The sequence below is a fragment of the Monodelphis domestica genome, chromosome 1 (genome assembly GCF_027887165.1).
Source record: "Monodelphis domestica isolate mMonDom1 chromosome 1, mMonDom1.pri, whole genome shotgun sequence".
NCBI lineage: Eukaryota > Metazoa > Chordata > Mammalia > Didelphimorphia > Didelphidae > Monodelphis > Monodelphis domestica.
Genome location: NC_077227.1, coordinates 187,897,055 through 187,922,365, shown reverse-complemented (window position 1 = coordinate 187,922,365; position 25,311 = coordinate 187,897,055). Strand labels below are relative to the sequence as shown.

Here is a 25,311-nt window from a genome sequence, read left to right as displayed (position 1 = left end):
ATCTCCATTTAAAATATCGTTAAGTTGTGATTCTCTCTATGTGGGCATTCCCAATGTGGGAAAACTCCTTTCACCAAATTTGGCCAAACCTATCCACATCCACACAATTGGTGTCAGAGGCAAGATCTGAACCCAGATCTCCCTGACTCCAAGCCCAGAACTCTATCCATTATACAGCACTGTCTCTCCATCTCCATTTTTACAAATTCTAGGTAAAGCGACTTACCTCGTATCACACAGCTAGTTAGTGGTAAAGCTGAGATTCCAACCCAGGTCTCTTGACTCTGAGTTTAGTTTTCCTTACAATATGCTCAGGAGCAAAAGCATGAACACTGAAGACTAAACAATGTACTACCCCTCTCCAGTCTATGCTCTTCATAGCTACCAAAAGATATATTCTTTTTTTTTAAACCCTTACCTTCTGTCTTGGAAACATGTATTGGTTCCAAGGCAGAAGAGTGGCAAGGGCTAGGCAATGGGAATCAAGTGACTTGCCCAGGGTCACACAACTAGGCAATGTCTGAGGCCAGATTTGAACCCAAGACCTCCTGTCTCTAGATCTGGCTCTCAATCCACTGAGCCACCCAGCTGCCCCCAGGTATATTCTTCCTAAAGCACATACATGTCTGGCCATGTCACTCCCCTAGGCAAAAAGCTACATTGGCTTCTTAATTGCCTCTCTGATAAAAAGAAGCTCCTCTGTCTGGCATTGAAAGCCCTCACATTTTTGTTCCAGCCTTATACCTTTCTAGGCTCATTACTACCCTTAATATAATCTGTGGTCCACATTCTCATTCCCATCTCTGTGCCTTTGTATGGGCCACTTCCCCTTTCCTAGAATTGACTCCCTCCTCACTCTTAAGATTCCTAGTTTTCCTTTAGAATTCATCTTGTGAAACCTCTTTCATGAAGCTTTTCTGATCTTCCTGTCCATAGATGCTTCCTTCCCCAGTAATTATTTCATATCTCGGTTACTTCCCTGGATAGAATATCATTTCATTGTTGATCACTGGATTATTCCATTTTTGTCTTGGGGGCCCCTGGAACTTAGCACAATGCCTGACACACCGCGAGGGCTTAAATATTTGCCCCTTTCTTTGACAGAGTGTTGGAGAGCCATTTCCAGTCTCAGAAGGAGAACTATGAAAAAGAGATTGAAGCGCTGAACTTTAAAGTAGAGCACCTCAGTCAAGAAATTAACCACTTGCAAAAATTATTTAGGGAAGAAAATGACATCAATGAGAGCATCCGTCATGAAGTTACCAGACTGACCTCTGAAAACATGGTATAGTATTTGCAGTCTAGTAATGTCATCATTGAGCATCCAGGCCACCATTTCTTCCTGTTCTAGGGTGAAATAAAATAGTCCCTTGGTGTTGGGTTCTGCTCCCCACAGGAATAGGGCAAAGACATGTCAGTGACCGAGCATAATTAATAAGCCTGTAGGAAAGAGGCTGACTTACAGGTAGAGGGAAAAAAATATGGTCCAAGCTGTGATCCGAAATGGTATCCAGAATTCCATGCTGGGATAAAGCAAGAGTGATTGTCTCTGAGCGATAACAGATGCAGTCTCTAGGCAAGTCACAAAATGGCTATCAGCATTAGCCTAAGTCAGAAATGGTGGAGACTGTCCAAAAGTAAGTAGGTAAGGCATCAGAAAGATGCTAAGGCATCAGAAAATTGCAGGTTGTGTCATACAACTTCTCTGCCTCATACAGTGTTATTTGGTTGCATCACTGTGTTATGGGCTATGATCCCTACTTGCTCAGCTGCGTTCATGTCATTGTGGCCCCAGACACTCAGAAATAAAGCACTTGACATAAATTACCTTTTCAATAAACTAAATAATTGGGTGAGAAAAAGTAATTAACCTTTGGTTGGTGAGCACTTCAGTTCCCAAAGACCTTATTCCACTGTAAGGAAAAAAAAACAATAAATGGGAGGGGGCAGGGTAGTGATGGAGGGGAAACAAAGTATAGGAGGCTTTCTTCTTTCATAGGTTTAATTTGTCATAACCCCCACAAAAATTGACAAAATATCAGGAAGATAAACAGGATGAAATGTAGCAGGGAAATGAGGGGAAGACTGATTGGAGTGGGCAGTGTCTAATGGAACAGCATGTCCTAAGGTCACAGAAAATATTCTGATGTGAATATTTTGAAGGCAAAGCACATATGGCATTCTGGGGATAGATGTTTGAAAAGTAAAGATATGGTTGTATAAGTTAAATTTCAGGTTTGGCACATATCTATGACAACTCTTATGTGTACAATAATTATCCTTATGATACACTAATTATGCATGCTGACACTATGTACAATAATCATGCACATTTATAATATGGACAATAATTATACACATGTACAATATATACAACAATTATACATACAACATATACAATAATTATACATACTTAAAATATGCATAATAATTATACCTATAACATGCAATGATTATGCATGTTACACTATGTACAATAATTAAACATACTTATATTTAGTGTAATAGTTATACATACTTATATGAGGCACAATAATTATACATACATAAAATATGTGCAATAATTATACATACTTATATATATAACAATTATGTACAATGCATACAATAATTATACATGCTTCCAGTGTGTATAATAATTATACATACTAGCAATGTGTATGGTAATCATACATATTTACAATATATACAATAATTGTGCATCCTTACAACATATATGATAATTATGCATACTTAAAATGTACAATAATTATATATATTTACAATATACACAATTATACATATAATGTATGTACATATATAATAGTATCTGCATATTTACAATGTATATAGTAATTATATATAATGCATACTATAATTATAGATACTTATAACATATACAATAATTATATATACTTTATAGTTTGCAAAGCCCTTTCCTTCCAACAACCTATGGCATGAGCCATGCAGCTGTTGTTATCCTGTTTAATCCCGAGATAAAGAAAGTGAATCTTGGAAAGGTTAAATGATTTGCACACAGTGCAAGCTAGTAAGTGGTAAAGCCTACAATGCTATGCCATCATTATTTTCCTGATTTTTACAAATTAGGGAATGGAACCTGAGCAGTTAGATGACTTGTGTACAATGAAGTCTTGAATACACCCCAAATATTCTAATTTTGGTGCCCATGTGTCTCTAATCCACTGTAACCTCCACTACACTATGTTTGCCTACAAAAAGGCAGCTGGGGATAAAAAGTCTTGGGTATTGTTAGAAATAAAGAAATATCTGGGCCATCATTATGAGCTGAAGATTCATTTTTAATTACAGCAAATTAGAGTTGGAGGTCTCACCACTCCCAGTTTGTAGCAACAGACCTTGTTTAGATATTCAACAGTTCATTTTATAGACTTTTGACAGCTAATTATTATAAGTGATTAACAAAACAAAATGTTCAGAGTATGTTAAAAACATGTTATAACATTTTGGTAACAATTTGATAACATTTGATAAGAATTAATAAATTCTAGTACAGAGTTAAGATAAGATATTGTTAAAGAAACTTAATCTTATAGATAGCAGTTGAGTGACATCATACTAACTCTGGGGGAAGTTAAGTCAGAGAAGCCTCTTAGATCATAGGACTCTGAGGAACCTATACTGGGTATAAATCTTCACAAGACCAAATAACACCTAGATATACCAAGACTGTTTTCCTATCATCTCATAAGGCTAGCTGTGCACTCACCATTCCAGATGAGCACAGCTTATTTCCTGCTGCTTGAGTTTCAACTTCCCTAGATAATTACAGAGATCTAAAGTTTTTCTTCCTCCAATACAAGTTCTTAATCTAGTTAGTTGCTATGATATTCTAATAGACCAAACTATATCCTTTCTAATATGATGGTTAATATTCTATTATTGTAATTGATATCTTATACAGTTTACTATCTGGGTCTAACTTTTTCTAAAAATCATGGTTGTAGTTACCTATCTAAAAGACTACATGTGATCACTTGGTTTAGGATCAACAATATTTTTTTTGTTTGTTAGTTACTTTTAATCAGTAAAAGAATAGAAAATCTCTAGAGAGATATTAAATTATTAAACAATATTAAAGCAATAAAGGCAATTTCCTTTTTGGTGTTAAGGAAGATGTAGCTGCAGAGGCTATCTGTTAATAAACATTTATTATGTCTCTGCTATATATCTGGCACTGTGCTAAGCATGAGGTGTACAAGAAGAGGCAAAAAGTCTTCTATTCTAGGTCTATCAGCTGATACTCACAAAATTACTCTTCCTGGGCAGGAAGGGTTTAAGACTGTTTCATCAGAGGAGAAAAGTACCCATTTGAAGTCTTGGTGTAGCAGAATATAAAGGGGCACTCTATAAAAAAATTAAAAAGGGGAAAAAAACATCCCAGGAGTAGGAGTTTAAGTTAAAGGAGAAAAGGTTATGTCACTAGCAATGTGGGTGGATAGGATTTCCAAGCTAAGGAAAGTGACCCCAAGTGGGTACTATTTCAAGGCATCTTGCAACTCCTGGGTAAATAGATGTTTTAGATGGATTCCTGTCCATGAACAGGTAACTCTCTGGTAATATGATTCTGTAAATGTAGACACAAACCTGAAGTGCTTGGTTTACCCAGGTGATGTGAGGAGATATACACAACAAGACCCAAATACCTGTTCTCACAAATCATTGGCATAGCCAGACTTGTCCAGGAAGGCTGCCCAATAGTGGGTATGATGTCAGTGCATATATTGGCAATAGAGCAAAGGGGAGAAATATTTTCACTTATCCCACTTTGGCAGAAAGTTGTCATGAATTGAAATCCCCCAGATGTAGGTGTGGATAGTAGTAGTATGGCGCTCTTCATTGCCAGATGTAGGACAGCATGCCCTCTTTGCTAATGAAGGATTCTCAAATTGAGAAACATTTCGTTAAATTCAGAAGATAACTGTAATAGATCATAAACTCTTGAGGGTAAGAACAATGTCATTAAAGCAAAAATCTTTGCTAAAATTACAATGCCTTACACATAGATACTCCAACCAAACTAGACCGCTCTGCCCTCTGAATATGTTCTGTGTTCTCTGGCCTTTGTACCTTTGCTCAGGCTGTATCCTATATCTAGTATACTCTCCTTAAAGCTCCCTCTAGAAAGCTTCCTGATCTTCCATCTGGTTCTCAAAAAAGCATTCATTGGTGAATTTCTAGGGCATTTCATAGACTAGTTCTCATGTTTTTGGGGAGATGGACAGAAGAAGAAGGTAATTCTGCTTTATTCCCTCAACTTTAAGATGCTTCTCATTCCTAGTAGAGTAGTGTTACTTCAATCCCTTCTTGAACACTGTATGGGAATCTCATAAGCCACTTTCCTCTTGATATATAAATTTTCCTCCTTCAGTTCTGGCCTCCTTCCTTCCTTAGTGATGTGTGGGATACAGTATATCAAAGAAACCACTAAGAGTGTGATGGAGATGGAAAAAAATTGAGAACTACTATCCTACAGTATGTTATTATTTCCTATGGCTTTTTAAAAAAATTATCCAGAGGGGGCAGCTGGGTAACTCAGTGGATTGAGAGCCAGGCCTAGAGACGAGAGGTCCTAGGTTCAAATCTGGCCTCAGACACTTCCTAGCTATGTGACCCTGGGCAAGTCACTTAACCCCCATTGCCTGGCCCTTGCCACTCTTTTGCCTTGGAACCAATACATAGTATTGATTCCAAGACAGAAAGAAGGTAAGGGTTTTAAAAAAATTGTCCAGAGCAGGGTGAAAATATAAATGACTGGCCAAATAGAATAATTTATATTGAGTTGCATAAAGAACTTTAAATTTTCCCGAGTTTTCTTGCAGAATAACTCAGGTATTTATTTATGCTTTTAGTCCCTATTTAATTGTGTTAATATTCTAATGTTCCTTCCTTAATCTTCTGTGAAGATGATTCCAGATTTTAAACAACAGATTTCAGAACTTGAGAAGCAGAAACAGGATCTTGAAATCCGTCTAACTGAACAGAGTGAAAAAATGAGAGGTAACTTTGATGTTATGTTTTTAAAAAATAAACATGCTTTTCTACCACAGGGAAATGACAGAGGGAAGTGGGGAGGAGAGGAGATAACCTAATTTGAAACCAAAGAAAAACAAATGGAAACAAAACTTAAAGTGTATGCATTAGTAAGGTTCTAAAAGAAGGAAAAATTCTTAAGAGTTCCAAATTATGGCTCCTGCTATGCAATATGAAAATTGTAACTCTGAATGTCATAGCTTTTAATCTTCTGAAACCTTTACTATAAAGAAATCATAGTTTTATTTATTTTCTGTATAGCAGCTAAACTAGGAAAACTCTTTTTGCTCCCATATCCTAAACAACCCTTTTAGGAAAAATCATCTGGGCACTGCAAAGTTACATATAAAGAATTCTTTCTTTACAAAGGAAAAACATATTGGAAAATGTTGAGGATAATTGATTGGTAATAAATAGCTTACATTTACATAGTGCTTCACAGTTACAATATGTTTTATGTATATTCTCTCATTTGATCCTTAAAATAATCATGTAAAATATGTAATACTAGTTTATTATCCCTATTTTATATATAAGGTATTATTCCTATTTGTATATTTTTAATTTTTATATATTTATACATAAGGTATTGTTCCTATTAATATATATATATGTACATATGTATGTATGTACACTGAGGATAGCAGAGATGAAGTGCCTTGTTTAAGGTCATATATCTAGCAGACTAAAGACCCTTGGTCTTCTGACCCTCCCAAGTTTAGTGATCCTTTTACTACTTCAAGCTGCCTCACTGTTAACATGAGTAAAAGTACCAGACCTTGCATATAGTAATACTCTAACAAAACTGGACCACTTTGTTCTGAACATGAATTATATTCTCTGGCCCATCTGCTTTATGTCTAAGATACTCTCCCTAAAACTTCCTTCAGAAAGTTTTTGGAGTTCATTGGTGAATTTCTAGGGAACTTCATAGATTATGCTCATGCTTTGGGGGTGATAGGAAGGAGGGGAGGGTGCCTCTGCTTTATTTCCTCAACTCAAGTTTTTTCTTGTTCCTAATAAAACAACTTTTTTACTTCAGTCCCTTCTCCTTGAACATAATATGAGAACAAATCTATAAGTCCCTTTCTCCCTGATATCAGTTTCTAACCCCAGCCGTGTCCTCCTCCCATCCATGGAGACACTGGAGCACTGTACACCAAGGAAACCATCAAGGGTATGAGAGAGATGAAGAAAATATGAGAATTGTTGCCCTATAATGCTTTATTATTTCCCATGGTCCTAGGTTGAATTGCTCTTGAGGAATTTATAATCTAATGCTAAGATGATAGAAACTGATATAAAGAAGGCATTTGTTCTCTAAAGATCAAATGTAATGGCTTCTCTCATGAAGGAAATCCAGCTTAGTCCAAGTTGACTAATTTATCTAAGTGTATGCAAATGTGTATATCCGTGTCTGTGTGTGTGTGTTGGACAGACATTGCAAATGAACAATGAGTTGGGCCCAAATTAAACAGAGAAGTAATGAATAGTCTTGGAAAACTTCTGCATTCGTTTGAAAACTGTATGAAAAGAACCCTCCTACTTGAGGCAGCCCAGTCCACACTTGGACACTTTATTTGTTTTTCCTTATATTAAGCCAAAGATAACCATCATTTCTTGTTCTGCTCTCTAGGACCAAGCAAAATTAGACTAATCTCTCTATTCCTTGATTGCCTTTCACATATTTGAAGTTGATATCCCTAGCTTTCCCCCTCAAATGTCCCCTACCAAGTCTTTCCTCTCTGGACTAAGATCCCCCCATTCCTTCCTTCCTTCTTTCATTCCATCTTTCCTTTTTTACTTACTTCCTGTTTCCTGCCTTCTTTCCATCCTTCCTTTCTTCCTTCCTCCATCCATCCAGGTTCTGTGAAGCATGAGAATTATTAACTTCTTTGGCTTCCATGTCACAGAGGTGAGATTCCTATTGAGCTGGCATCTGCTAAAACCCCCAGGCCCTTGGAGTGCCTCTTTATCCCACATGTGTGTAGTTAAGTTGTTGAGCAGTGAAGCCTGCCACTGACCTTGGGGTCCTCCACATCGGGACTTTAGCTTGGTGCCACTCACTACTTTCCTCTCACAGATGTCACAAAACCATGAAGGCAGGGACACAACTGTAATACAAGGGAAAGAACCCTGAATTTTAAATAAATAGACCTGGCATTACAGACTAGAGAACCCTAACAGCATACAGAAATCACAAAGATTAAAGCCCTAATATCTCTTGCTTATTTTTATTGCTTATTTTGCCTGCATTATCTTGCCCCTTCTCTATGGCCTTTCAGAAATCAACTGACTATGATCTAGAAGTCTCATCTAATTTTTTTCAGTACTCAGGGCTTATTTATGGCTGTTTTGTGTATTTTAGGGGTAGGTGGGTGGCACAATGAATAGAATGCTAGACCTGGAGTCAGAAAGACTCATCTTCCTGAGTTCATACCTGGTCTTAGACATTTATTACCTGTGTGATTCAGGGTAGGTCATTTAACCCTGTTTGCCTCCACTTCCTCATCTCTAAAATGAGTTGGAAAAGGAAATGGCAAACTATTCCAGTATCTTTGCCAAGAAAACTCCCAACAGAGCCGGATACAACTAAAATGACAACAAATTTATGTATTTATATAGAAGGTAGATGGTACAATAGATTGGGCCTGGAGTGAAGACCTGTAATCAAATCTAGATTTAAACACTATGTAACCTTGGGCAATTTACTTAACCTCTCCTGGTCTCAGGTTTCTCAACTGTAAAATGGGAATAAGAGCACTTACCTCTCAGGGTTGTCATAGTAGGTGTGACATAAATGTTTATTCTCTCCCCTACATTCTCCTATTTCTCCCCATAACCATCTCCACAATTTTATTGGGTTCCAAGTATCTGCTAAATTTTTTGTTTCCCAGTCTGAGAGTTCTTCTTCACAGGGAAAAGAGAAGCAAATTAAGAACTGCTTTCTTTCTCTTCTTTGTCATTAACATAATTCTATTCTATGTAACAGCCCTATTCCTTCTTTGATCTTCTCCTTGCCCCCTAAAAAGCTTTTAAATAAGAGGTATTTTTTGTTGTCTTTGTCATTAAAGACAGGGCTCAGCTTGTTCTGGGCTTTAGAAATTCTTAACATTCTTAGAGGTCCTGTTATTCTTTTGTATCTTCCTTCAGTTAATTGCTCTTTTCCCTTCTTAACAAGCCTCTAAAAATCTTAGTTCATTGATGAGTTCTCTGTGCGACTCCATTAATCTTCTTGGACATCTACTTTTCTTCCTCAATGAATTAGTTTGTGTTTGTGTCTTTAGAATTTCATTCTTAACTGCACATCATCCTTCTTATGGAAAGACTTCCCCTTTAGAATTTTAGACCATAAGGTCCCATGTATGCTTTCTCTGATCTCTTTAAAATTCTCTTTTCTAGTATCAAAACTGGTGTCAAAATATGCCTAATGTATCTCTTCTTAATTTCCTGTATTCTAGGATATGGTCACTTGGTCACTTCTTTAGCAGCTTTCCAACATTTCTTCTTAAGAAGTCAGCTCCATTTTATTGGTCAAAATCAGATCCAGAACAGCAGTTCCTTCTTGTTTCTTCTTTGTAAAATTTATTGTATTTTGCTAATATTAAATTAAACAGATATTCATTAAGTACTTAGTGCTGATAAAGGTACTAAAAACATATAAAACACAAAAATGAGCCAAAATATGTCCTGTGCTTTATAGAGCTTGCAGTTTAGCAAAAAGATAAAGCATGTTCACAAAATATCATAATTTAAGACATAATGTGATAAATGGGTAGAAGTCCAACATAGAAATATAAACATTTAGGGAAGAAAGACTCACCTCTAGATACATAAATCAGGGGAAACTTCACAAGGAAGAGAGACATGGGAGAAATTCCTATTTAGCTAAGATAATATTTACCAGACATAGGATTTGTTTAAATCATTATGGATGTTTTTGTCTTTAAGGTTTGAAGCTATGAAAAACAGCTTCATGTGTGCATCCATGATTTTAAAATGAGTCAAATCAAGATTTCTTTCCTTATGATAGACACATAAGTCTTACTTGAACAGTCATCATTTGTAGAATTTATAATTATTTACTGGTTATTTTATAAATACTAAATATATAAGAAATGGAAATGCTTGGTGAATATTGTTATGTAAACAGTTTTTCAGTTATAATACATGGGAATCTAATTAAAAGTTTTAAAAAATATTACTCCCAAGCACAGTCAGGTGACTCAGTGGATAGAGAATCAGACCTAGAGCAGAGAGATCCATTGTTCAAATCTAGCTTCAGATACTTCCTAGCTGTGTAACCCTGGGCAAGTCCCTTCATTCCCACAGTCTAGCTCTTACCACTCTTCTGCTTTAGAACCAATACACAGTATTGATTGTAAGTTGGAAGGTATGGGTTTAAAAATAAAATTAAATAAATAAAAATAAAAAATAGTATTAGTCACCAGTGCCCAAATGAAAGAACTAAAATTCTTCTCATTATAGGAAAAATAGAAGAACTATCTAGTCAGTTACATCGTAACCTGGAAGAAGAAGGCATACAAAGGAGGTAAGTTCTGTGATTGTGTAGTTTTTCCTCCCTTAAATAGATGAAGAAAAGCAAAATTTTCAAGGAATTGAGGACTGTGGCATTATATAAATTGTGGTTTTAGGCTACACCAGAAGAGGGATACATTCCTATGAAGAAGCGAAGTGGCCCTCTGGTGGAATCCAATGTGTACAACACTTGGTATTGGTTGCTCAATATAGGAGTCAATAATTTCCCCAGCAAAACAAAATGATGTGAATTATTTCCAGGAAAGAGGTTTTTTTCACATATGACTCCATTAGTAGGATTATAGACAAACCAGGACTTGAATTAACATGGGAAAGAGTTAAGTGACATTCTGGTCCTCTCTCTCTCCAAGGAGCTACATGGTACCCACCTCTTTTTAGCTGTCAGAGTACCATACTAAGATATTTTCCCCCTTATCTTCTTCACTTGCTTTTGTTTTCTTTATCTTCCATTCTGAATTCTTTGCCTTGTACACAGAAGGTCCTTAATAAATGTTTGTTGAGGTAGCTAATTGAATTACTCCTAGGGAGGGAAAGGAATGGCAGTTTTAAAAATATATAATATGTTCCATTGAACTTTTAAAGCCCTTCATGATCTGGTCCCTTCTGATGTTCTAGTTCACTTTAAATCTTACTCCCCAACGATATTCCACCTCCCAACTCTATATGTTTTCACTGCCTGTCCCCCATTCCTAGAATAATACTCTCCCTCCTAGCTTCTCTGATTTCCTTTAAGACTCAGCTGAAGTCCTACCTCCACAGTAAGCCTTCCTGGTCATCCTTAATCTTAGTGCCTTCTCTCTGAGACTGTCTTAAACTTATCCTTAACATCTTATTTCTATGTAGTTATTTGCTTGTTATCTTATGCATTATACTGTGAGCCTCTCCAGAGCAGAAACTATTTTTTTGTTTTTCTTTGTATCCCAGGAGGTTAGCACCATCCCTGGAACTTGACCAATTCTCATTGACTAACTGATTATAGTGATAATAATTATGTATAATTATTATAACACAAACAATTAGGAGGGGGGACAGTGGAAGACTGAGGGATTCTTGTAACAGAGAGTTATAAGAAAGGTGCAAGGAAATAAATACATTTTTGCCCAAACTCTCTCAGTTTCTTTTCCTAAACCCAGTTTCAAGCTATAGTTCTGCTTTTTTTGAGTGGAACATCAGAAGGACTTTTCCATCAAAGTAAATATGCGTTCTGGACCTAATAAGTGGGCTCACTATGATGGTCTAACAGTACAAATTCCCTTTTCTTTAGAACCATGGAAGTCCAGAATGAAATATACACCAAAGAAAAAGAGAAATTAATCGGCACCATTAGGGAAATGCAAGAAACCAGTGATCACTTGAAGAAAAAATTTGAAACAGAAAGTGAAGTAAAGAGCAGTTTCAAACAGGAAGCCTCTCGACTCAATATGGAAAACAAGGTAAGAATTTTAGCATTTGTTCATTGTGAGACTTAAAATTTGTATACCTCAGTCCAAAGATGAGAATGCCTTGGAATGCTGAGGTGGAGGATAAGAATTCTGTGTAATTTCTGTGATTCTTAACTGGTGGAGGGATATAGGTAGAAGTCAGTCAGTCCTTGAGCTAGGTAGGGAAATAATTACATCTTTATTCCCACTAATCATTGGCTTCCTCTGCAGACCTGTGTATTTTATTTTATGCATTTAAAAACATGATTTTTATGAGCCTAAAAACATATTCATAGGCTTCAACAGATTGCCAAAGGGCTCCATGATACAAAAGAGGTTAATAACTCCTGCTTGAAGTGAAGAGGTGGCTTGATGGGAGTGAAGGAAGGTAGTGTGATGTAGAGTAGAGGACAATGGACTTGAAAGATAATTGTTTTTCTATTCCTAATTCTACCACCAGTTAACTTTGTGACTATGAACAAGACTCCTCCCCTCACTGGTCCTCAGTGTCTTCATCTATAAAATGGGGGGAGCAGATGAATTAATCTCCAAGGTCTACTGCAGATCTACCATTCTATGATTCTTAGTGCTGTCTTAAAAACAAGATGTCCCAAAACATCATCCCTGATTCACCAAAGAAGCAAACACCTTTTATGGCAGCAAGTCCCTAAAATACTTCTTTCCCTTCTTACATAGATATTCATAGATTCTGGTCTCAGAGCCATTCTGGGGTCTGTAGGTATCAGGTAGGTAAGCCCATAAGTAAGAGGAGTGCTGGTAAATGTTTCATAATCAATTCTATTTCTATTGGGGGGGAGGTGCACATGACACCATTTTAAGTTTAATCTGCATTATTACAATTTTCTCCATCACTTCCTAAAGTAGAGATAATCAACAAAACAAGAAATCAAGACCTGATCTATAGTGTGTCAATTACCAAACTCTAAATGCACACATTGAGTCAGCCACAGCCTTTTCCATAGATGATCCTGAGATAGGGGTAGAATCTCATTAGCAGCTAGTCAGTGGGCTAGTTCTCCACATAAATGAAGCTGCTTACTGAATTCCCTTTAGGGGACACCTAGAAATCTGTGAAGAGTGTTCATCCATAAACATTTTAAGGTGACTTCCATGGGTATGGCTGTATATCTTAATATGTTTTTTAAAACCCTTGAGACTTCTGTCTTAGAATCAATACCATGTTTTGGTTCCAATGCAGAAGAAGAGTGCTAAGAACTAGGCAATGGAGGTTAAGTGAATTGCCCAGAGTCACTCAGCTAATAAGTATCTGAGACCAGATTTGAACTTAGAACCTCCCATCTCTAAGCCTGGCTCTCTATCCACTGAGCCACCTACCTGCTTCCTTATCTTAATGTTTTTTTAAGAGGGAAGAGAATATTTGGGTAACAACTTAATCACTTTCTATTGATATAGCTTTAGATCTGGAATCAAAAGGGACTCAAGAGATCATTTAGTCCAATCCTCTCATTTTATAAATGAAAAAAAAACAATGAAGCCTGAGGGGAAAATGGTAGTGATTTTTCCAAGTTCTCAGAAGAATCTATCTATCTATCTATCTATCTATCTATCTATCTATCTATCTATCTATCTATCTATACATACACACATATATATATATAACACTGAAATTTAAATTTGACTCTAGGACTCAATTACATATCTAAAGCTCTTACTTCTATATCACACTGTTGGGTATGTTGGGAGTTTTTTGTATTTATGTATGTATAAATCAATGGTTCTCTATATGTCTGTGACAATATCAGAGTGTACTTGATAGGGAGTATGGATTTTCCTATTTGTACCTTTTTTTGGTAATGTATTTTTGCCTCTATATTTCTGTGAGTTCATATAGTGTGTCCCTTTGTCAGTGATTCTCAGAATGTTCTGAGAGCCTCCATAATCTCTGTATCTTTCTGTCCTTCAAGGTGCCTTCATTTCTCTGGCATGGGCTCTGAATAAGATAGCCAAATCTGGAAAGGTTTTTTTTAGCCCTAATCCTTCTAAAAAATTGGTAACAAACACTGTCCAGGAAGCAGTCACTGGACCAGGGAAACTGGCTCACAAATTGCTCCTAGACCAATGGAAACAAATTCTATATTTCACCAACAGAAAACATATAAGATGTTATTGCTACTACTTAGTCTTGACTTTTTTAAATCAGTATGGTATAGGAAATGGAGTATTTAGGTGGTATGGAGATGGCAGAGAATATAGATATCTTATTGCACAACAGAGGACATAAATCCAGAACTGGAAGGGATCATGGAAGTCATCTGCTGCCAACCTCTTCATTTTATAGATAAGCAATCTTGAGAGCCAGAGAATTTAAATGACTTGTTATATAGGTAGTGATAGATACAGGTTCCCCCCATTGCCATCTCTGCATGAGGGAGGTTCAAGCTCAATATAATCATGTTCCCAAAGCTGTGGAATCACTAGAGAGATTTGAATTGAGTTAATGATAAATGCTTCCTTTTGAGTTTCCTAAGTACTTTTTCCTTTCCCGAAGGAATTCTTCCCTGGGATATATTGGGAGGTATCTATCTATCTATCCATCTATCTATCTATCTATCTATCTATCTATCTATCTATCTATCTATCTATCTATCTATTGAGAGATAGATGCATTGGGATATACTGATAAGAAGTCCTGATAACAAGTGCCAGAGCTGGTATATCGCAGCTCTGGGACTTACCATCAGGGTCTGCATCCCTGAAGTGAACTAAGGTGGGGCCAGGAGGAAGTTACATACAGCTTTACTTTATTATCCATAGATTTTGATTGAAATAGAGGATAGAGTGCTAAGTCATTACACTTTTTTTTTATTTAGGAGGCATTTCTTTCCCACAGAACATTGTTTATGAAAATGCAGTACCAAAAACCCAAACATTTCCAGGGCCTTGAGAAATTCCAGACATCCATCTGTTGCTTATGTTAAACAGATTCGGCCTTACTTCGGTGCTTCTTTCTCCCTGGGTCAAGCCAACACTATCTCACATATTATACATACATATATATATATATATATACATATATATACATGTATATATATAAACACACATATGTAGATATATGATATATATGGTATGAAGGCTGCAAGAGGCTGTTGAATCAAAAGGAGTTTGACAATATCAGCAATTGCGCTGAAGCATTTAGGGGAACCATATAGTGAAGATGGGGTTGCATTGATCTGGTCAGCCTATCCATTATGGTGAGCTCAGGGTAGGATAAGAGTGAGTATTGTGAATGCAGATGGAAAGAAAGGTATTGAGAAGTACAGCCAGAGTTTATACAATATTTGGTCCTTGGTCTTCTCCCCTCATTTTTCATGGGGTTGGGGAGAATCTTCACAAATGTTTTTATCATAACCTTGTGAAGGCTTGTGCTGCTCTTGAATTTATGTATAACCAAATCTTGTAGAATAAATAATGATCAATCTGTATTTCAAATTCATCAAAGAGCTGACTTTCTAAGTCCTTCTGCCTGAGCTTAGCAGGCCTTGGTATGTAACATTTTTGGTCAAATGAAATCATATTCTTAAAAAATATAATGCTTATAATTAAATGTTTTTTATTGTTGTAGGATCTTGAGGAAGAGTTAGATATGAAGGATAGAATAATTAAAAAACTGCAAGACCAGATCAAAACTCTAACCAAAACAATGGAGAAAGGTAAGAGTGGGAAGGAGAGATAGAGGGAGAGGGAGGGGGAGAGAAAAGAGAAAAAAGAGAGAGAGAAGGGAAGGAGAGGGATTTATTTTCCTATTTTCAGTTGACCTTGTTCCCAGCTAGCTCTCAGTAAATTCCCTAATAGTGCCTGCTAAGGATGATGCCCTTTCTTTGTATTTGCATTTTAGTATATAACTCTTAAAGTCTTCATAACTAAAAAGGAATAAATTCTTAATGATAGACTTTCAGATGCTCTGATAGGTTGGAAGGGAAATATCTAAGGAAGGAAATCCTACCCAGCACTCTTCAGAACCTACTATATCTGTAGATACCCAATTGACCAGTTCATAAGAACAACCACATAATAATTTTAACCTCTTCCTCTATCAAAACATTTTTTAAACCAGAGGAATAAACAAGGACTAAAATTAATTGTTTTGCATTTCATCTTTAATCTCTTATACACACATACATATTCACAGAGAACACCCTCCAAAAAATGTAATTAGAAGGAGGTGGAGAAATCAAAGAAATAGATATTTTGTCCTGAATATTGGCTGCCCAACATAATTAGGTTTTCCTCCTCATGTGTGCACAGTGTGGAAAGAAGTATTGATTCAGTGACCTTCTCTTGTCCTTCATTCTTCTTGACTCTTTCACTGCATGAGACACTGCTGACAACCCAGAATGGATTTTTTTCCCCTTCTATGGCTTCTCTGACTTTTTCTGAATTCTCCCTCCCCCTCTTCTCCCCAACATTTGCTGGCTCTTCTGTTCCTTTTTGTTCAGTTTTGAATTAAAGGAGCCTTTTGGTGCCATTAACTCTAAATCTGTGATTCTCACCCCCTTAATTATAATCTTCTCCCAAGCCTTTGCCCTTGACTCTCTGAAAGCTGGAGAGTGCCCATATCCAAGCCAACCACAATATGGGAAGAGGAAGTAGTTTCCAATCATTTCATTTTTTAATATTGTAAAAATTAATTTAGAATCTAGTAATAAAAATATTATATTTATGAGGTTTATTAAGGATTATTAGAAATCAAGGAATAAAGAAAATATACAATAATAACCATGTGCCCATGGCTGATTAGCCAATTCAAAATCCCCATGCTTAACTTACTACATCATTGCAATGGAATGGAAGAGGGAGAGGGAGGCATTACTGCCAGTTAAATATTAATTGTGACCTCGCCAACCTGGGGACTCATGTGAGATTATAGGAAATTCTGGGAAACACCAAGGACTTCTAGGGATTGAGGTCTGGGGTTCAAAATCTCCATTTTTACGTAGATTTGTGTGCTTTCTAACTATGGGATTCTATTTCCAGCCAATGAAGTACATACTTCTTCGGAACCCAAGGAGTACATAGGAATGATGGAGTATAAGAAGGAAGATGAAGTCAAGCTCGTGCAAAATCTCATTCTTGGTACCTTTCTTGGGGACTTGGTATTTTCTCATTAAATTTGGGAATTTAAATATTGGGCAAAACCCACATGGTCAGGGATTGATCACCAAAGAAATGCTTCACATTCTGTCCTATCTTCTTCCTTTATTGTTCTTCCCCTTGCCTTTTCTCCCTTCTATCCATTTAGCCATGGGACTGAGGCCAACTAGGAACGAAGTCCAAGAGACAAATCTTACCTAAGAGTTTCTCACGACTCACAGACTCCCTATAGTGGATGTCATAGCTGCTTGTGTGCAGCTCCCCACTTTTGAGAGGAGATGGAATGATGTAAGACTTCAGACCCTGCTCAGGCCTTAAATTGAGGGAATTTATGGTACAAAAAGAACATGATAAGTCAGTGGTCCCCATGTCTACAAAACAGGGAAGGAGTAAGCAAAACTCTGAGCATGAAAAAAAAAACAACAAATACCCTTGCAGCCAGTCACATTAAAAGAAATTAACTATTATTGAACAGATTACTAAATAGATGAATTCATACTTTGAAAATGTTACTTTTCTTCCCTTCCCTGTCCCCCAGATCTGAAGCCACGTGGTGTGGTTGTGAATATGATTCCAGGCCTGCCAGCTCATATCCTCTTCATGTGTGTGCGTTATGCAGACTCCCTAAATGATGCCAACATGCTGAAGTCTTTCATGAATATCACCATTAATGGCATCAAGCGGGTCACTAAGGTAGGAATAACATTTCCTCACAAAAATGTTGGGAACTCTTTCCTAGTTTATGACTTGGGTTCAAATATCAAATTCCATCTCTAAGATTTAGTCATCAGGTTCTCTGGGCTAATTTTTCATCTGCTTACACTCAACTTCATGGTGTTGTGATGAAGAAAATACTTGTAAACTATAAAGAAAATGAGCTTATTATTGTTTTTATTATCATTAAATTGAAATTGGAGGATGAAAGAGAGAAGAGAACATATAAAAGAGGAATTAAAATACAAAAGGAAGTCTCCCACTGGCTTGGGGAATGGGAAGAAATAAGACAACTGTTTTCAATGAGATTAGCTTTTTTATGGGCTTCAAGAGAGAGTGGCTCATTCTTCCTTCAGCCAATCATTAGGAATTTCTTGTGTCCCATCAATTTGATTGAAGAACTCTTCAATTTAATCAAGGAATCACCTGATCCACATTACATTAACTTAGTGTCACTATAATTTTACGTGAGGAGATGGAAGAAGCAAAGATTGGATTTTTTTTTCTTGGCATAGCCCCAGAGGGCAAGTCAAAGATGGGGAAAAAATTAATTCCTGGGTTGTCAGCAGTATTTCATATGTTACAGCAATAGAAAGGGGCAGATTTCTACTCAATGTAAAGAGAAAAATAGAATGGGTTGCCTCAAGGAGCTAGTAACTTGACCCTCTCCAGAGATCTTTACCAGTAGGCTGGATAATTCCTTCTCAGGATACTGTAGATGAGATTTATTATGTGGGTAGTGGGTTGGATAAGACAAACATGTTCCTAGATAATTTCTAGTACTAGCAATTGTTTTTAAGACTAACCTAGACTTTTCATTTCCACCCTACTGCATCTTTGTTGGTCATCCAAGCCCTTCCTAAGTATACTGTTAGAGGAATATGTCTTATTGTATCTAGTGAAAAACGTCTTGTTTTACTTAGAAAAGTAGATTTAAAGAAACTGATACATATACCTTTAGTTAGATCTTATGATAGGTATACCTTTAGTTAGATGAATACTCAGTTTTCTCTTAGCTAAAGGAAAAATATAGAATGATTATGATAACAATTTAAAGATTGTTGTGCTCAAAGAAGAAAGCATAGACTTGTTTTTCTTGGCCTTACAGAGAAGATCTAGACATAATGAATAGGGGTTGCAGAAAGGCAGATGAAGGCTTCCTAAAAATTAGAGCTATCCAAAAGTAAGTAATGTTATAAATAAGAAACAGTCAAGAATGTTGCAAATAAGAATGACCAGTACTTTTAATGTATAAATGTTAAGGGGGGAAAATTGGATATAGTATCTTTTTATTGCTTGTAGTCAATCAAGCAGTTGCCTAACAGCTTGTGGCTAATGAGACTCAGTGTAGTTGGTTTGGAGCTAGTCAGATATGGCAGAAAGTAGGCTGTTTGGGGACAGATTGTACAAAAAAAAAAAAAAACCCAACACCTTATTTAATATCAAAAGGTTTAAGGAAGGATAAGGATAGGTAAACAAAGTTGTGAAGATTAGGATTAATCCCCTAATCGAAAAGGGGATCTAACTTTTACCCACTTCCCTCTAGTTCCTTAGAACTTGCTTCTTGCTCAGGTTACTCCCCCTCCCCCAACCTTCTTATCACTCCTTAATCTATACTAATTTTTGGACTCTATGCTAAATAAACTATGCTAATTACTAATCCTCTTAGTTATATAAGTAAATTTACTGTCTCCTTAGATCTCTTTCACCTTTAAATCAGTTTGGTTATTCACTCTCCCTAACCACTGCCAGCCTTTCCCCTCTAACCTGTTCTCCTCCTTCACCTGCCACTGGGTTTTTTCAGTGTTCTAGGGAACAGAAATGCCAGCACTCCTTCTAGGGAAAAAACCTCCAGGAGTCCATTGGCAGTTAGAAACCCAACTGTTTCACACTGCCCAGAATTCCAACAGGCACCCTTCCCAAGATTCTGGCTGGTCTTAAAGAAACCTTAGCCACTATTCTTTACCCTGTCCTTAGTTGCTAAGATCCCAATTACTCCAAATGGTCCTCATTAACCCTATGGCTTAATTAATCCTAATAGTAGCATAGGCCCCCTTGAGAGATAATATATTGCCTCTCATCTAAGGTCTTTCAACAGATGCTGGGCAACCATATGTTGGTTCTCTGGTAGAAAAAGTAAAAATCTCTTGGAGTCTGTGGCTTGCTCTATTATCATTAAGAGTAATTCATGGGACATTTTCTTTGTGATCTTCTGATATTATTTTACTGGTCACCATGCCATTTTGCTAGGCAAAGGGATGCAAGTCCTATTTTAGGTCTGTCATTGAGCCATGCAAAAAAAAAAAAGAAGAAAAAAAGGAAAATTATTAGCTTCCTCTATGTATTCTGAAGTCAACTCCTTATTTTCTCTTACTTATAAGAAATAATTTCTTATACTTTAAGATGCCTAAATGTAGCAGTCCAGCCCAAAGGTATTATGGAGAGACAAGAATTGTGAGTGAGCACATGGCCATCCTGCACATGGCAATGAGCTCTATTTCCAGCGTGGCTGAAGTTTAGGCGCGAAACCTTGCTTTCCTTTGTCTCACTCTCCCGGGGATAATAACCCCACCTTCACCTAGTCATAAGTTGCATTATCCAATGGCAATACCCCAGGTAACTCATCCATATGTATTGAGGTATCATGTAACTGATCAATATGTATTGAGCTCATTTGTATATCAAAGAGAATAAATTTGGGAGACACAGCCAGCCCGCCCACTTGGAGGACACCAGCAGGTTTGCAAAGGAGCCTCTTCTCCTCTCTCTCTCTCCTCTCTATCTTTCTCCCTGAGGCCTGGTCTTTAGGCCAGGCCTGCCTTCCTTCCTCTCTCTCTTTCTTCTAATGCTAATACCTAGCATTATCTACCTCCTTTAGTTTCTGATCTCCTTTCCTACTGAGCTAGCATTATCCTCTGACCAGTGCAGTGTTAAATTGAGACCATTGGGTGGGATAGCCTGAATAGTAATGCCCAGTGGTCGGAGCAGGCTATGGCTCCCAAAAAATAATAATTGTTTACTGACTCGATTATTTACATCTCTAAAGTTGGCCCATTCACGCCCTTCGCGGAATCTAAAACTTCTATCCTGCTTCTATCTTCTCTCCTTGCAACCTCTCGTGGGCCGGGAGGTTGTACTAAATATTTAAAGATCTACCTTGTTTTGTGAAGCAGAAAATGTTTCAGAAACAGCATGGCATAGTAAATAAGGTAGACTTTAGTTCAAATGATACCTTTAACACATGGATTGTGTGATCCTAAGCAAGTTAGTTTAACTTCTTTGTGCCCAGAAAATACTTTTTTCAGAAGATGGGATTTGAGCTGAAACCTGCAGGAGACCAAGAGCTAGAAGTAAAAAGAGAGAGTTCCAGGTATGAGGGACAACCAGATGTGTATCAATCATATATTAAATATACTCAGGGAGATGGCTATGAGAAGGAATGCCTTATTATGAATTCTCCTTTTTATAATATGAGTAATAATTTCTTATTATCTGTTTAATAAATCCAGATTTTCATGGTGAACCTTTATTTTGTTTTAGCACCAAAATGGTTCTATCATTATATTTCTTTGTGTCAAAAACCCAAAGTTTTTGCAGAAAACCAGAGATTCCACGTTGGAATCTTCTATGCTAGATATACTTAAAGAAGAAGACATCCATCCATCATAAGTTTAAGACTTTGGTTAGAAGTGAACAGAAATTCCTTCCTCTCTGGCATATTCAATCTCTCAATCTTCATTGTTCTGCCTTCATATATTCTAGCTTTCACATTTTGAAAAAATTTTTATTTGCCTTCTTTTAGCTGTTTCTCTCTTTTTCACTGTCAGACTTTTTGAATGAGTAATCTATACTCTACTTCCTCAAAACTTCCATTCCCACCACAGTACTGAAACTGCATGAAACAAAATTCATTGCATTTAACCTCTCTCTATAGTATATGACTTCTGATTGTGCTTCTTTCATGAAACTATATACCCTTGACTTCCATGACACAATTTCCTGATTTTCTTCCTAATACATTAATCCCTCCCCATCCTCAATGGTCTTCTTCATTTTTACTTTTTTTTTCTCTAGTCCTTTTAACTATAATTTCTAAGACTAATATAAAAAAATATAGCCTTAAGATAATTGAAAGGAAATACACTTGAATAATCATAAGTATTCAAAAATAGAAAGATTAGTTTTTAAAAACAGTGGATTCTCCCTTACCAGAGATTTTCACAAGGAGAATCTGATGATGTCCATTCATCAAGTATGTTATAGAGACAACTTTTTCTGTTGTGTTAATCAAATTAAATGGGTTCCAGGGTCCCTTCCAACTCTGAAATTCTGTGATACTTGATTCAATTTTTCACCTCTTTTGAAGCTTTAGTTCTCTGTCTCCAACAGCCTAGAAACATCTGTGTATAGCTACCTTACACTCAAAAATGTACCAAATTAAACTCATTACCTCTCTGCTTTCTCTAATGGACTCTTCTACTTCGTTTCTCCATTTCATGAGATCCTGGAATCATAAATTTAGAACTTATCGAAATCTTAGAGGCCATCTATACTAATACTCTTATTTTATAAAGAAACTGATGCCTAGAGAAGTTAAGTGAATTTTTCAGTGATATAAAAGTAGCATCATAGGTGGGATTTGAACCCAGATCAGCTAACTCCAAAGTCAGAACTTCCACTATCCCAAGTTCAAAAATCTCAGAATCAACTGTGATTCTTAACTTTTTTTTTAATTTATATATCCAATTAATCACCAGGTTCATGGTGATATATTCCATTATTGCTCTACCCCCATTATAGGTCCAGGCCTTCATTACATGATGCCTATATCATTCAAAAAAGCTTTCTTTCTACCCAGTCTTTTTTCTAGTTCCCCTTCCCCAGCCAATCTACTGTATATATTCCAGCTCCCCACCCCCAACTAATTTCCTTAAAATAGTGTTCCCATGTCATTCTACTGTTTAGAAAGTTCCATGATAAGAACTGGGAAGAGTTATAGCATAGAAGACAACTTGACTAGGTGAAGTGTACTAAGAGAAGGGCAGCCCATTTCCCTACCAAATAATGACTCTCAGGTCCTACCTCCCAACCCCCAAAAGGATATGGACCAATATTCTATAGACCAGAGGAGCCAAATATCCACCGGGTTAAAATGTAATTGGAAAATATTTGTCACAATAAATAAAAATACATAAAACAAAGATATTACATTTTAAAATTAAGCCAATATTAGTAACCCCTGTTTGTATTTGACATCATGACTCCACTGTAGGAAGAGAGTGTGTTCCCTTGAATGATGATGTCATGAGGCAGAGTCCCTCCAGCCCTGATCTAATAATAGCATGGGGAAGCCATTGTAAATAATGGAATTAGCGAGAAGCTTAAAGTCAGATAATAACATTTTGTATTTGTGAGAAAGTAAATAGATAAGCCTGGCTAGAACAAAGAGTTTTTGTTTGAAAGTAGTGGGAGAGAATAATTTGTTATTTTTGTTCAGTCATTTCAATTATCTGACTCTTGGGGACCACATTTGGGGTTTTCTTGGCAAAGATACTGGAGTGGTTTGCCATTCATTCCCATCTCCAGCTCATTTTATGATGAGGAAACTGAAGCAGACAGGGTAAAGTGACTGGCCCAGATTCACACAACTAGTAAGTATCTCAGGCCAGATTTGAACTCAGGATGATATGTGCCACCTACTTGCCCTGATTGAAAACAATAACTCACATTTATATGGCACTTAAAAGTGTTTTACATACATTGTCTCTTTTAATTCTCACAGAATGCTATGAAGTTTCCAGGGTTACAAAGTTAATAAATATCTGAAATGGAATTTATACTCAGGTCTTTCTGACCTGCAAGTCTTGCACTTTATATATTCTGCCTTATTGCTCCTCAGTTGTAGAAGCCTTCAGCACCAAAGAAGTTTGGGTTTTATCCAGTAGACAATGGGTAATCATTGGGGACTTTCAAGGAAGGGGGAATTACAAAAAGGAAGCTATGTCTGGGAAGATCAGTCTGACAGGAATACAAAGGGCCAATTGGAAAGAAAAGAGACTACAGCTAGGGTATACTGCTGTTGTTTTTTTTTTTAAACCCTTACCTTCTGTCTTAGAATCTTAGTATGGTTCCATGGCAGAAGAGAGATTAGGGCTAGGCAACTGAGTCAAGTGACTTGCCCAGGGTCACACAGCTAGGAAGTATCTGAGGCCAGATTAGAACTCAGAATCTCCCATCTCCAGCCTAGTGCTCTATCTACTGTGCCACCATCTAGCTGCCCTCACATAGGCACTTTCTAAATGCTTGTTGACTGATTCCACCTCTTTCATAAGACTGTTTCTAAATAATTTCCCCATTAATTGAATACTTATTATTTGTATCCTTCCATTATTACTTAATTAGATGATATATTTCACCATTAGATATTTCATATATGTTTGTCTTTTCTCCAAATGATCATATAAATGCCTTTAAGGTAAAAAGTATATCTGAATTTCTTTTGTATCTTCTTCAGTGCCCACAATATTTCTCTGTACATAATAAAAACAATATAGATGTTTAGTAGGTATTAAGGAAATGTTTGTTTGATGAATGAATACAAACTATTTTTCATCAAATGATTCTTTAGGGCACTGATTTTCAACTCACCAGTAACTAAGTGCCTATGTTAATAGGTCTTTGAAACCCTCTAGTCAGACATTGTTAACTTTGTGTATCTTCATCTTTCTCTAGGAACATTATGAAGATTTTGAGATGCTGTCCTTTTGGCTTTCCAATACATGCCACTTCCTTAACTGCCTGAAACAGTACAGTGGAGAAGAGGTGGGGATTTGTTGCATCTTTTGCATTAATTAACTGCCTACTATTCTACAGGTCTTTCTAACTAGTCCAACAGGAACTCATAGAATGAATGTGCTAAGTTAAGTTTTGCTGTTGTCATGGCTATAATAATACCATCTTTCATTCAAATAATACTTTATCCTTTTCAAATTCCTTTATTATATACTTTACCTCAACTGATCATCATAAATGTCCTATGAGGCATATAGTATAGATTATTCTTATTCCAATTTGAATGATGATGCAGTTGGGGTTTAGAGAGGCTAAGGGATTTGTCTAGGTTCATATAGGTAGTTAGTGGCAGTTGTTGACGCAGCACCCATGTTTATTTAATCCTAATATATGGCATGACCTAAAGCTCATAGAAGCAATATATTTTGGCTTATCTATTGATTACTGAGTTGAGGGCATATCCCTTTTAGGATACTAATTTTAACTTCAGTGGCCCTAATGGTACTCACTGGTCTCTGCTGCCTATTTCATTTATGATCTGTTCTTAACCATTTGTGAGAGATGCTTATTAAGCCAACAAAGATTGATAGTGTTAAGTTAATTATCAGCATTATTTCCATAAATATAGATCCAGCTTGAG

The 25,311-nt window shown here is 36.6% G+C and overlaps 1 protein-coding gene across 3 annotated transcripts in view; it reads left to right on the top strand.

Annotated features, from left to right (window-relative positions):
- The window catches only part of MYO5C (myosin VC), a 147,893-nt gene that overhangs the window by 108,463 nt on the left and 14,119 nt on the right, over positions 1-25,311 (top strand). For all 3 annotated transcript variants that reach the window (XM_007479964.3, XM_007479963.3, XM_007479967.2), the window contains 8 exons: positions 1,105-1,285; positions 5,925-6,018; positions 10,540-10,603; positions 11,876-12,044; positions 15,637-15,724; positions 17,049-17,147; positions 17,704-17,858; positions 24,612-24,701. In XM_007479964.3, coding sequence (XP_007480026.1) covers positions 1,105-1,285; positions 5,925-6,018; positions 10,540-10,603; positions 11,876-12,044; positions 15,637-15,724; positions 17,049-17,147; positions 17,704-17,858; positions 24,612-24,701 — 940 coding nt within the window. The remainder of the gene's footprint in view (positions 1-1,104; positions 1,286-5,924; positions 6,019-10,539; positions 10,604-11,875; positions 12,045-15,636; positions 15,725-17,048; positions 17,148-17,703; positions 17,859-24,611; positions 24,702-25,311) is intronic.